The 13,296-nt window shown below is 37.5% G+C and overlaps 1 protein-coding gene across 5 annotated transcripts in view; it reads left to right on the forward strand.

The window, feature by feature from the left end:
• The window catches only part of MLIP (muscular LMNA interacting protein), a 104,705-nt gene that overhangs the window by 27,239 nt on the left and 64,170 nt on the right, over positions 1 to 13,296 (forward strand). Inside the window, exon 1 of one of the 5 annotated variants that reach the window (XM_051777845.1) lies at positions 10,533 to 10,593. The exons of the other annotated variants lie outside the window; for them this stretch is intronic. Within the exon in view, the coding sequence (XP_051633805.1) occupies positions 10,549 to 10,593 (45 nt within the window). The 5' untranslated portion in view covers positions 10,533 to 10,548. Of the gene's footprint in view, positions 1 to 10,532; positions 10,594 to 13,296 lie in introns of those variants that run through there. 5 annotated transcript variants of the gene reach the window in all.

Raw genomic sequence — 13,296 nt, forward strand, 5'->3', positions numbered from 1 at the left:
TCTGTTATACTGCCATTATTGTATTAATCAATGCTATATGTGGTACTAAAAAAATCAGGTATTTTCATAATATAAAATCTATTTGAATATCATTCAATTCAGTCATTGTCAATCTTTTATAATATCTACATTTGGTGGAACTTCAGTTTGCTTGCAAAGCTTGAGGGATTATTATTTATTCATCGGCACCTTAAGTTAGATAGCCTTGATGTCTCAGCTGTCTAGTAGAGCATATTGATTAGTGTTTTCTAGAAAGATTTGACACAAGTTAGGTTGATGCTGGCAGAGGGAGGTGGGTAGCATATGTAGTGCATTATCACTATACATTTTAGGTGTTGACAGTAACAGAGGCAAGCTGACATAACACATCTTGATAAATAATACTGTTATTACGAGTGTCACTTTTATCATCAGCTACGCAAAACATTGACCTAGGACTCTGATTTGATGTTATAATAAATTTGGCATGTATTGACATACATATCATATTGACTTTGTCATGACAGTCCTTGACAGGAGTAAGATTATTGTATATTACTTTAGTTCACTTGTTAGCATTGCCCTTAACATCTCCTTCAGAAGGCAATATTTATTTTTGTGCCTTGTTCTTTTCTCTTTCTTTCTTTTTCTTTCTTTTTCTTTCTTTCTTTCTTTCCTTTTCTTTCTTTCCTTCTTTCTTTCCTTCTTTCTTTCTTTCTTTCTCTAGTGACAAAGATATCATTAATTGGTTTGGATATGAAATGCTTATAGGTAACATTTTCTTATGAGAGGCTGTCATACAATTAATTTCATTACCAGCAATTCAAGATATGAACAGATTCAATGTCATTCAAGGATTTTTCCTTTTTCAGAATACAAATCCATTTTTTATGTTTCCTTCAAAATTAGATGTCTGGAAAAACATACTTTTTCTGTTGGCAATGGAATTGTAGTATTACTAATGTAATGACTGATGTATTTTTAAAATGTGCCAATCATTTGATTGCAATTTAAAATTTATTACAAGTTGCTAACTTCTGAATGTGAATGACTGGTATGAAACTACTAGGCTGATCTAGCAGAGGTATTCTAGAAAAAATGCACTACAAATTGCATAACCCTCCAAAGTACAGGAATTTGAGGGGAATATAACTGGCATGGACTCTGAATGAATGAATGGTGGGAACTTGAGTGGTGACGCATTTACTTACACAAGTTCCTGATGTCTTACCACCCTAGATCTCACTGGAGTTGGTTTGGCCCTAGACTTTTATTTTCACCATATGGATACTATGGAAGGAGCGTGAGGGTTTCTCTAAAACATAAACAATTCAGCAGTGCAGGAAATTTGAACAGAAAAGATCTCTTGTGAGAACTGAGAGGTGCTTGCTGGGACCTGTGAGTCATTTGGGATGGGACCACAGTGGCTCTTTGTTCAGCATTGCCTTTGCAGCACTAATCTTCAGGTGCTTTGGGAACTTTTGCAACCCCTGGGCAGTGCTACATGCATACTGTCTCTAAAGCTTGGAGGGCCAGGTTTAAAGGAAAGAAGGCTAGTGCCTCCCATCACTCTGTGCACCATCTGGATGGGAGCCACTTCAGTGTGGAGGATGAGTCATTTGGTTAGCACAGAGCTCTGCTGTACTTATTAAATTAGGTGACGTGTTATACAATTATGTTTATTTGCATGGCTGCTGACCCAGAGTGGCTCAGGTCTCCCAAGCTCAGGAGCTTAAGAAGGGGTCATTTGGATCTATCTGCAGTAGTCACCCAGGAAAGTTATCACCCCAGAGTTGTGATCAGGAGCTGCCTCAGGGTCGCATTAGGATAAGCCAACTGTAGAAAAGAGCCTAAACCCCAGCCCTTGAAAACGGTAAGCATCTGAAGTGGGGCCACAGGGGAGCAGCTCGCCTTGCTCAGCATTCTCAGCTGTGACTCGTTCCAAATGTAGGCCTCTAAACTAGATATCAGTTTCTTACAAGAATGAGACTAAAAACTACCACACTGGATCAGCCAGAGTCTCAGTTGGTCCAGTGTCCTGTCTCAGGCTGTGGCAGAGAGCTGACACCTAGAGAACACTGTGAGAAAGGGGCCAACATTATGAATTGAACTCAGATCTCTTCATTTGCAGGAGAATTACAGTACCTCATCATTAGGCACAGAGTATATCAGTGAGTTTCTCCTAATGAAAGTCTTTCCTTTTGTTTAACTAATTGAATATTCACTGGGCCAGAGTGGGGGATCTAAATTGTCCTTTTCATTCCCATGTCCTGATCAGCAGCTAGTCCTCAGCTGCTTCTGCATTGCCCTAAATATTAATTGTTTACATGGATGTTTTTGTAGTTTTTCTGTCTATTTTTAAATGAATCCCTCTGTGTTCCTTCATACTAACCTAGTTTTTATTGGTATTTTAACTTTTTTTCCCCTAAATGTTCTTATTTGTTAGGGGGCTTCCCCCCCCCCCAATGATTCAATTTTCCTTAGAAAGTTTCAAAAAGCTTTTAATGGTTCTCTGCAGTCTGAACAGAATTTAATTGAGTGTTTGAAAATCTTTTACATTTGATGTCAAGATCTAACAGCTAACTAACATCTGGTGGCTTTTTGTGCACCTTCTTTTGCTGCTACATGAGTAAATTACATTCTTTGCATATTTTTCAAAGATATTGTGCCTTTATTTTATTTTTAGATTTCATTTTTCAGTAATTATATTGTAATTTTGTAATTAAAAAAGAAAGAAGTTTGTGCATTGGACTATCACTCATTAGGCTCCCAGAAGCTGTGTGTTTTATAACTCAGTAGATTTTTGTGGGTGCTGGAAAGGTGCAAACTCAATCTGTACAGAAACGAAATATGAATTCTTACTAGAGGGTTTATTTTACCAATCAGTTGTAATGAGGGATGCAGTGTATAAAAATCCTTACCCAGAATATACTTTCTAACTGTGTATTTGTATACTAGCTGTTTCAAAATGGTGACAAACAGCAAAAAAAAGCTAACTATGTTAGAAGTGATGCAGAATTGCAATGCTGCTGACTAAGAAATCCTGCAAAAGAGTTTTTTGTGAAGCTTTAGGCTTGTTTTACCAGGTATCAGAATGCAACTGTTTGATTAACATATTTAAATGAATTATCCCCTGTTAGTGGAGACAAATTCTTGTGCGGTCCAGGGAAGAAGTAGTAGAAAGCTATTTAAGTAAACCCATTTTCTTCATGGTAATTTTATTTTATTTTGCAGTTGCAGATATCTAGTAGCTCACAGATGGTTGGTTCACTATCTGCAGCTCCACTGATAGATAATAACCTTTTAAAATAAACTCACAATCGGGTGCACACACTCCATGAGAGATAAACCAAATTTGGATGAGGAAAACAACATCTGAAGTGTGCCACTTGGGTAATTATAAGGACTGAAACAAGCTGATCACTTAGAATTTGGTCTTTTGATATGATACAGCATGATGCTTATGGAACTGTGCCTTTCATTAGTCTTCATGGAATGAAGTGTAGTTTTAAGTTGGAAGGTGCAAATATATGACAGCCTGTTTTATTTTTATTTTTATGCAATCTCAGAAAATTCACAACATCTTGCTCAAATCAAAATTTTTCCCAGGTAACCATTAAAAACTTGAGTTTCATGTGAGCAAGGCCTAGTTTATTGTAATATGACAAGTATATAGTCTGCTGACCTAGCTATTTGCAAAAGCAAATCCCAAATTCTTGACATTTCACCTCTACACACATAACATTCTCTAGTCTTTCATTTTACAAATACATACACACACACAAACAGACACACAGTTTCTACAGAAAGCATGCCAAAGCCTCCTAATCCTGAATGTTCTAATGGATGTTTGAGGTTCTAGTAGAATGCAGTGAAAGTGTAATGACTAAGAAATAGTTTGTGTCCTGGGTAGCAGCCAGGGAGTTCTTAAGAAGACCTGATTTTTTTTTTTTTTTGGTAGCACAAATCCTCTTTATAAGCTCTTTTTGCTGTTGAATTCTGCCAAGAACAGCTATGGGCCAGTGCATCCTTAAATCTTGTGTTTATTTATTGTTAGCGAGAAGCCAAGCAAAAATGCCTGCCGATCTATCTGTGACCATGTGTGTTTCTCAGATGCTTTGTTTTGGAAGAAGAATGAAGGCTAATGAAAGACTCTTCACCTGCAGCCTTCTGGCTTGTTTGTGACCATCAGGTGCTGCAGTGGGTCTTGGCTGCTTGCAGGAGAAAGGCAGGTTCCAGTGAGTACCGCAGAACAAAACTTGTCATCTCAAAGTTACCTAAAGCTCCTTGCTCGCTCTTCAAATCCTTCATCCAAGACCTTTGCATCAGGATTTCTGTGCCAAATGCTTCTCTGACCCTGGAAAGTTGTGTCAGCATTATAACATTCAGTGACTGGGTCTGACATTTCTGACTAGGAAAAAACTTTATCTGAAGGAAGGTTTAGACCTTTGGCAATTTGCTTTTTGATGCTTATGGAGGAAGACACCTTTTGAAGCTTATGCTGAAAAACACATTTGAGAAAGAGACATCTGAAAATAGTCTGGAAGCTGGGGCATTCATCAGCACTGTAAGAAACTTGGGATAAGTTTCCATCTTGTCTTTCAAAGAGAAGCATATTTAAAAGCAGTTCTATGTCTGTTCTGGTGTTTCCGCTAATCATTCCATCCTGGATTCAAGGAACCTTCCAGAAAAAAAGTGAATGTAACCAAATATATTCTGTTAAAAGGTTTTGTTCAAGCAAACTGACTTGTTTTAATGTGGAAGAAAATACTTAAATGAAAAAATTCTTGGTCCAATTCAGAACTGAAAAGGAGAAGAGATTTTCTATGTACAATGGCAACACAGTCAGATGAGGCATTAGTACATGCAGCACACCTCAGCATCTGCATTCTTATAATGAAATTAAAGGCAACATTTTAGATTAGTGAAATTTTAACAGCTACTAATATATTTGGTAATTTTCAATAAGAAACTTTTATGGACAGCAGAGAAAAAATAAGTTCTTGGTACAACAGTACTTTTGAGTTATTTCCAAAGATAACTAGGTTAATTTTCTTAATTTTCAAACACTTTTCCCCGTGCCAATTCCTGGCTAGTTAACAAACAAGACCTAATAGGCAGGGCAGATGCAAAATCAGAGGCTGGAACTGTAAGACACATACTGCATGAAGGAACTACTTTTTTATAAGATACACGTCATTAATTACACTTCCTTTAAGAGTCAGAGAATGAGTATTTCAGGAAAGAGGATTGGTCCTGTGGGTACATCTGCCTTGTCCTTTTTTTGAGTGCCTGAGCCCTCCCGTGAACCTGTAGCCTCTGCTGTAATCAAAACCTCAGGTGGATAGCATTGACAAGACTGAGTTTCTAATCACTTTTTTTCCCTGAAGAAACAACCATAGTCAGTGGGAACATGAAGTCTAATTCTATGAAAAATAATTTGACATAAATAATACAGCAATGCCTTTTTTTCAAAAATTGAGACTATTCTGAAAATCACGAAGCTTTAGTGCAGAGTGTAAATAATCAAAATTCCATTGGATTACCAATACATTGCTGCTAGAATGTTCTTAATACGTGACTTACAGTTTTAGGTTTTTTTAAATTTATTTCTTGTAATTTGAGACTAAATATGATTCTGTGTTATGTAAAGTGATGAAGCTGTTCAGAAAACATTGATTATGAAACTTTCAGATTGCATTATGCCTTGTGCAGACAGATAGGAGAGCTTAATTAAAAATGCTTGTGATTTCTTAATATTGTTCACAGGACATATAATCTCTGGGATAAAGAATACTAACAAAAGTCATTTGCTGACGCATAAGAATGACTTTTACTAAGTTCAAATCTGTTTATTATCTGTAAATCTTCTGGCTTGCCAAAACATTGGGTGAAAAATTAACACATAAGTTATAGGTTCTTTCCTGTTGAATTTAAGTGAAGGGTATGTACTTGAGATCTGCTTTAGTTATCCCAGATCTTGGAAATTAAAACTATGACTGATATCTTAAACTAAAAAACTGATAACTGATCTGCTTGCGGTTTTTTAACTTTATATTAATCTCCTAATTTATATAATTTTAATTGCAATCTTCATTTCTACCTGAAATAAGTTTTTCAGGAGATGAATGAAAAATAAAAAAACATCTCTGCTGGTAGCAAATGATGCATTTATAATATTATTTTCCAGAGTTTTGAAGTTAAATCTAACTCAGAGTTGAGTCTTTTTGAAATCATGTACGTTGTTATAATTGGGAGTATGATGGTAAATGGTACTGCTCTTCTGTTAGTAAGGACAGAAATAAGGTTTAATTGACATCCAAGATATATTTCTTCCCTTTTGAAAGCTACGACCACATTTTCACTCAGATCTTGGGTAAAATTTGACATATTTCAAGTAACTTTCAGAAAAAAAAAGATCCAAAGTGATAAAAAAAAAAATTAATTCCTCCTGAAGTCTTGCAGGATTTTCCTCAATCCAGGCATTTTTGGAGCATTGCAGTAAGCAACCAGCTTTATCCCTGAATCTGGCAGCTCTGCTCTCAGGAGGTTGCAGAGTCATCTGCCACTAAGTCAAACAGAGCAAAGGTCCCTTTAAATGGCTACAGAATATTGGAATCTAAAACCTATAGTTTGAAGAAGAGGGCATGTGTCCTTAGCTAATAGAAAAAAACAGCACAAGAGAACCTTGACACTCATAATATCATCAAAATGATAAACCTGTGGACAGGAGGAGAGAAAGAATACACCCCATGTGGTTTATGTTAGTAATGTCATGTAGTGCACAACCTGAGAGTAAAGAGTTCTCCCTGGTGATGAGGGTGGTTTAAGAATCTACATGGAATATACTGGAATTACTGTCAGGGTAGACCTTGATTGTAATAAGTTTATTTTGTGGTATTATAGGAAATACAGACTTTGAAATATTTTAAGGTGACAAAAATGTTTATAAAATCTCTGATATTTTAGTTCTGGCAGTAAATTAACTCAAGTGCTTCTTTAATCTAAAGCTACAATTATTACATCCATGCCTTCTTCCAAGTGCTTAGAATGAAGATGCAACATGAAAGTACAAATATATAAGAATCAAGTACTGCATCTGTATTCTTTCTTACTGCATGCAAAAGTGTTTTCCATTGCATTGTCATCTGAATTCTTATACTGGGAACTTTGGAAGAAATCTTGATAGGAAGTAAATGACAGTGTATGGATTTTTGTTCATTGAAATTACGTCCACTGCCCTTTTTTATAATACTGTGATCCTTTTGGTTATTTCATTGCATCTATAGAGATAGTGTTAATTGCACATTTTCAACGAAAAGCCTGAAGTATTCTTTACAACACTGATGGGGTTTTGCTTAAATCTGGAAGACTCTTCTTTAGAAGCTTGACATTAGTAGCATATTTGGTCATGAAGTGTTATCTCACTTTTCCAGAAGTCCAGATGTTGTCAACTCTGCCATAACTTAAAGTTAGATTGCAAACTGGAAATGGAAAGAAGAGTGACCAAGAGAAATCTAAGTGATAAGAATGAATAAATTATAGCAAATTTATAAAAAGAGGAAGGAAAGAATCACTGGTCAGTAGATGTGTTAATTGGCACTGAAATATGAGAGCATAAGGCTAGAAAGAAGGAAAACCTGATTTTGAAAGTGAACAACGTAGTTTATATCACTCTTCTGGTGGGAATATGAGTTGTAGGGCAAAACCCAGAGCGTGACATAGGTAAAGATGGCCATATGAATGGAATAGGCCCAGTCAGGAAGAGCTGCTTGGCTGGACTCACATGGGAGCTTTGATAGATGCCTTGTCATCCCTAGGTACAGAAACTGGAGAGATGGGAGTTGTCCTAAGTTAAGGCTGGCATGTGCTGACTATGTGTGTTACCTTCACCAAAACTAGTCAAATAATGTCATGTGGATGTAGAGTGTCTGGGACTATATGGTGAAGAAATTACAGTTACCCATGGACTGTCAGAATATTTAAGTATAGGCAAGGTTACTTAGGTTACTCAGAACTGCACAAGAGGCCTGAGGCAAGGTATAGATTTCAGTTTGAGGGCTTCCCAGATTTGTTGGCTACAGAAATTATGCTTGTTCTTGGTGCAAAATGTACAGTCTGCTGTTCTCCTACAGTTCTTCTATTCTTTCTCCTACATTCTAAAATATCCGAAGAATGGTACATGACTGTATTTAGCTGGATGATTATGCCAAAATGGAGAGCTAAGAATTTTTGTTTTTTGCTGAGACAAAGTCGAGTTTGTAAAATGACAATTTTCACACAAGTGCTTTGATTGGAAAAATAAAAATAAAATAATTTAACTGGAACAAGTATAGCTATTCTCCCCAACAAATAAAGTCATATGAAAATGACCCTGTCACTGTTAAACTTGCAGTATTCTTGATATCTGGAAAAGCTCAAGTTAAATGTTTAAAGGCAGCTTCTTTTTAATGATCAGCACAGAGAAGAAAACAAGATTCTAAGTTTATTATCCTACCCTCCTGTGAATGTGCAGAAGAAGCCAACAGCCATTCAGCTTTACCTTATTGTTTGTTAGTAGTTGAGTGCCAGAATAATTACTCTTTGTAGCCAGCATTCTTCTGGGCCCACACAGACCTACTCAGAAAATAGCTCATTAAAAGGACCTCTGCAAATCCTTGCTGAGAAGGGGAAAATAGGACCTCTTCTTCAGTTCTATCACAGACATTTATTTGCTGATTTTTTAATGTTCATTTTTTATTTATCTTCTGACTGTGCTTTACATACTACAGACAACAGTCTGGAGAAAGAGTCATCTGAATTATCAGCCCACTGAGTTTTATTAGCAGAGGACAGGTAAGAATGCTTGTAGACGGGCTTGTATTGATTATTCATTAAATCACTTGCACAGATGACTGTAAACGGTGGTACAGCTTCTGATGGGAAGCCTATTGCTGATAATATGGGATGAAATAATCCATTTCTTAGTGATTAAAATACTAATTGCCTTCTCTTACATATGCTTTGTTCAAAAGCTTAAAATTTAGCGTCTGATATTTCTAAAATACTCTGTGTATCCCTAATTACCATCAATGAGAACTCCATTCTCTTCTTTATGGAAAAGAGCTGAATAACATAGGTTAGCTGGTATCATAAGACTTGCACTGCTGTCTACTGGGATGGCAGAGAAAAAATGACAGCAGATTAACTAGAAGTCCTCAGTTTGGTCATATATGAGTGGATAAAGACTAAGGTTTTAATTTGCCTGTCCTGAAATCTGTGGCAGCATAACTTTTCTTTTTTCAAAATACTCTTTTCTGGTTGATAGAAAAACCTGACAAATTCAGAGGCCAGATGGCTTTTTGAGTCCTGAAAATCATATTTGAGAGTATGTCAGGATCACTTAGGGAAATAAGTCCAAAATGTGAAAGATATGTTATTCTCTGTCATTGGTATGTGGGTGGCAGCTGTATGGCCTTTGAAAATTTAAGCTGTACAGCTCTACGTGTTTCTTTATATCCTTTGGATCCCTGCTCCAAAGATATAGTTCCTTAGCAGGACAAGTGCTCAGACAAAAGATATAGCAATTCGTGAAAGAAGGTATCTATTGAAAATGTAATTCTTCAGAGATTTAAATTAAGTAAAACTTTTTAGGATAATAATAATAGAAAGGTCGAAACACAGGAGAGTGATTGATAGAATCTGTGCTGCCAAAAGCAAATCACATCAACCTTTCCTTTCACCTTGCCAGATCAATTATTTCTATATGAAAAGTTACTTTACTATTAAACCAAACTTGTCCAAAACATTCTAACTCTCAAAACCCCTTACTTTTTACAGTTTTCCAAATAAAAATATTTGTAATAAACTAAACTGAAAAAGCTATAAAAAAGTTAAATGTACTTTTAACATTGTTTAGCTAAGCATATACAGAAGTAATAAAAAAGGAAAATAAGAGGAAAAGGAAACTTTTAGGGGAGAACAAACAGTCAAAATGAGGACATAGCTGTCAGTGGAGACATATAGTACCTGCAGGACATGGGTGAGCATCTCCCTGTGTTTTGGTGTTTGGATGAGAGCAGGTGGAGTTGGTTGGTTTTATCAGGGGCAGGAGGTAAAATGACAGGAGCTGTTAACCTAGGGCATGGGAATGCACATATTCAAGTTACACAGAGGTAGCTGAAGTCTCTTGGTGGGGAGTGTTTGAAACTGTCTTGTATCCTCTCCTGGAAAGAGTCAGTTTTCTTTGCTGAAAGTGCTGGCAGTGAGAGTGAATTTGAGACTCTACCTGTGGTCCTCTGGGTTTGAGGAGAATTTTTTTTTAAGTGCTACAATACCAGGTGACCCTGGTACAAAGGGCTATGGTTGTTCATTTCTTGCTGTCAGATTTGGATGACAGGGGTGTTCACACTCTGTGTTCAATTGTTTTGGATAGAGTTACACCTGGGGAAATACAGAGAAAATGTTGTTGAGAAAAAAATGCTGTTGTGTTTACCAAAATAGTGCTAAAGTGCTCTTGCTAACAGCAGGTGAAACACTGAGAGTCCTGACATCCAGCATATCCTCGTGAGAATCCATGAGGGATTTCATATGCAGCTGTTAACCTGGAAATGTTTGAAATGCCTAATTGCTGAGGTGAGGCAGTACCAGTCTACCTGCAGTTGTGTCTAAACAAAGCAGCAAGGCATTCTTCAAAAATGAGCAGAAATATTGCACAGGTGGGAAATGCTCAGTCTCATCTGCATCCAGATCACTACCAAGCCTCAAGGGTGTGGTGGAAGACAAAATACCTTGTGCAACTTATGCATGCTTGAGAAACACACAGAGATACAAAAATTTGTAGTTACTTTAATTGAAATATTAGCAGTCTAATCACAGAGTTATAAGGTTTTTAATTCCCTTTTCCCTCACAGGGGGAGATGTCAGAGGAGGCACTCATCACAACAAACATTTGTCAGTACACTTTTTACTTGCCAAGATATTTTCATTAATAGAATGAGGCTGTTCTTATTAACAGCAGATAATTATTCGCAGGGCGCGTTTGGTTACTCAAGCAGGTTTCATGTACGCTCATGCACTAACTCACAGCTACGCAGCTGGAGCCACAGCTGGCAGGGCAGCCCTTTGTATAGAAGCAGAATGTTCTACTAATATGCTTTTGGCTTCTAGGTGAGTGGTCTGTCTATGTAATCCTGCAGTCTTTTTCTGTGTATAGCAGATACAGCCTTCTTGGACGAGGTTCAAATTGTTTGTTGCAGATTCCAGTTGTCCTGGTGGTCTTGGGGAGATCGAGCTGACTCTTGGTATTCTGAATTTATAATTTCTCGTGTATTCAACTGGACCACTGATCTACTGAGTTTACCCATTTGGAAAAGATTTTCATGTACTACTTCTCATACTTACCCTTTCTTCAATTTGTTTTGTCTTAGCACCTTCTCATTGTACTGGTCACACAAATGCACACAAACTCTCATGTATATGGGGCTTGTATGATGATGCAGTGCAGCTACAGTGATATTCATACTTAAAGTCTAAATGCTCCTATTATTACAGCTCATTCTCCATGATCATACAGTTAAAACCAACCTAGACAGACTTTCTCATTTCTACCACTTCTTTTATTTTCTGTGCATTGTTATGGACATTGCCAGCATCTCCAATTGTTTGCGGGGAGGTGCACGATGTTGATGGTGGGGCATACTGTGCACTTTGAGCCCACTTGAAGTTACTTTTCTATCTTTGCTTACAGTTTACTTGTTCCTTCTTTACTGGCCAGCAAATTCTGTATCCAAATTCTATGATCTTTGAAATGTTTTACGTATACTGGATACTGGTTCTTTGCTTGCTCTGTTGTCCTTAATACCAGGACACAGGTTTGCATTTCTGTAATGAGTAATAACTGATTATTAATGATTTGTGCTTGTAGCCATAGGACGCCTATCCCACTTGCACTTTCAAGGCTTCTGCTATTATCTTGTGCTTGTACTTCTGGAAGAATCTTTTAAAATCCCCTGTTTTTCTTCAACAGCCTTCAAGCTACTCTAACATGACATGTTTTATTTATTATTTATTTCCTTTCTCTGGAGTCAATAGTTAGTTCGTTGTATAAAATGAATGGTCTGTTAGAAGACACATGCAGGGATATATATAGGCATAGATGTGATTCTGGGCACCATCTGCTTCTGAAATATATTGCTTGCAACAGCATTACTGGTGTGTTAACGAACTTGTTCTGCAACACACTTTTTTAAAGGGAAACTGCTGAGGTGCTCATCTGTGTTGGCAGCGCCACGTGGGCTTGATTCTCCTGTGGTGGTGAGGGCAGGACTGCCAGTGCTCAGTGGTGTGGTGGCGGAACCTCACCACGTGTGAGCCTCAGCTCTGTGTGGGGGGAGCTGGTCTGGCCGAAATCCCTCTGGTTCTCAACCACTCAGATATCTCAGGACACCAAAGGGCTAATGGCTGATACTGTAAAACTGAAGTTCCTTGCTAGCATCATCCCACAAGACTGATCTCTCAGCTCTGACAGATGGAAGTAGGGATTTATTTCTACTCCCAGTGCTTGATTTGAAAACTGCACCTATTTATTTATAGGTGCAGCATTTGGGAAAAGACAGTGAAGGGAATTGATGAGAATATGCTTCAAGACTTCCATGAAGATGACAGCAGCATTCTAGGACTCTCTTGCAGGGCTGAAACTGCAAGAAACTCTTACAGGAAAAGGAATAAATTCTTACTTTCAATTTCTTGCTGAATAATTGAGATGAAGTTGTTAAAAAATGGACTGGAAAACTGAGATCTGTTGTGCCTTGCTGCTCTTACACTAATGTGACTAAGCAGTCTGCAGGCTTTTTGTTGGGCAGAAGTATCATGACATTGTATAAGCATATATTATGTATATCAGAGTTTGTAAATATATTTGTGCATGTACTAGTATGGATGTTCTACGTATGAACTCATAGGTCCTATGACCTTGTAAGGACCCCCATTTAGGTGCAGATATTTTTAAGTATCTACAGGCATTGGACTGATCTAAAGTCTCCCACTTCTGACCACTAATGTGTTTGATAAGCAGTCGGTGTGCATGTTAGACAGCACCACTTCTGGTTTTTTTTTTATTTTCTTCTGCAATCAGCCTTCAAACTTCTTCAGTCTACTTTTGTCAGTCCTTGACTGCCTTCTGTGCAAGACCAGATGGCAAACTTGGCCACACTACTGCAAAATCAGCATGATTTCTGATTGATCCACACAAAACATACAGGACAGACAGAAGGAAGTGGTGATTACCTGCTGAGGGAGAAGCTGGAGGCAGTCTGGGTGTGGGACTGCCTGGGTGAG

This window comes from Manacus candei, unplaced genomic scaffold, assembly GCF_025592945.1.
Source record: "Manacus candei isolate 608988 ecotype Guabito, Panama unplaced genomic scaffold, ASM2559294v1 h1tg000011l, whole genome shotgun sequence".
Taxonomy (NCBI): Eukaryota; Metazoa; Chordata; class Aves; order Passeriformes; family Pipridae; genus Manacus; species Manacus candei.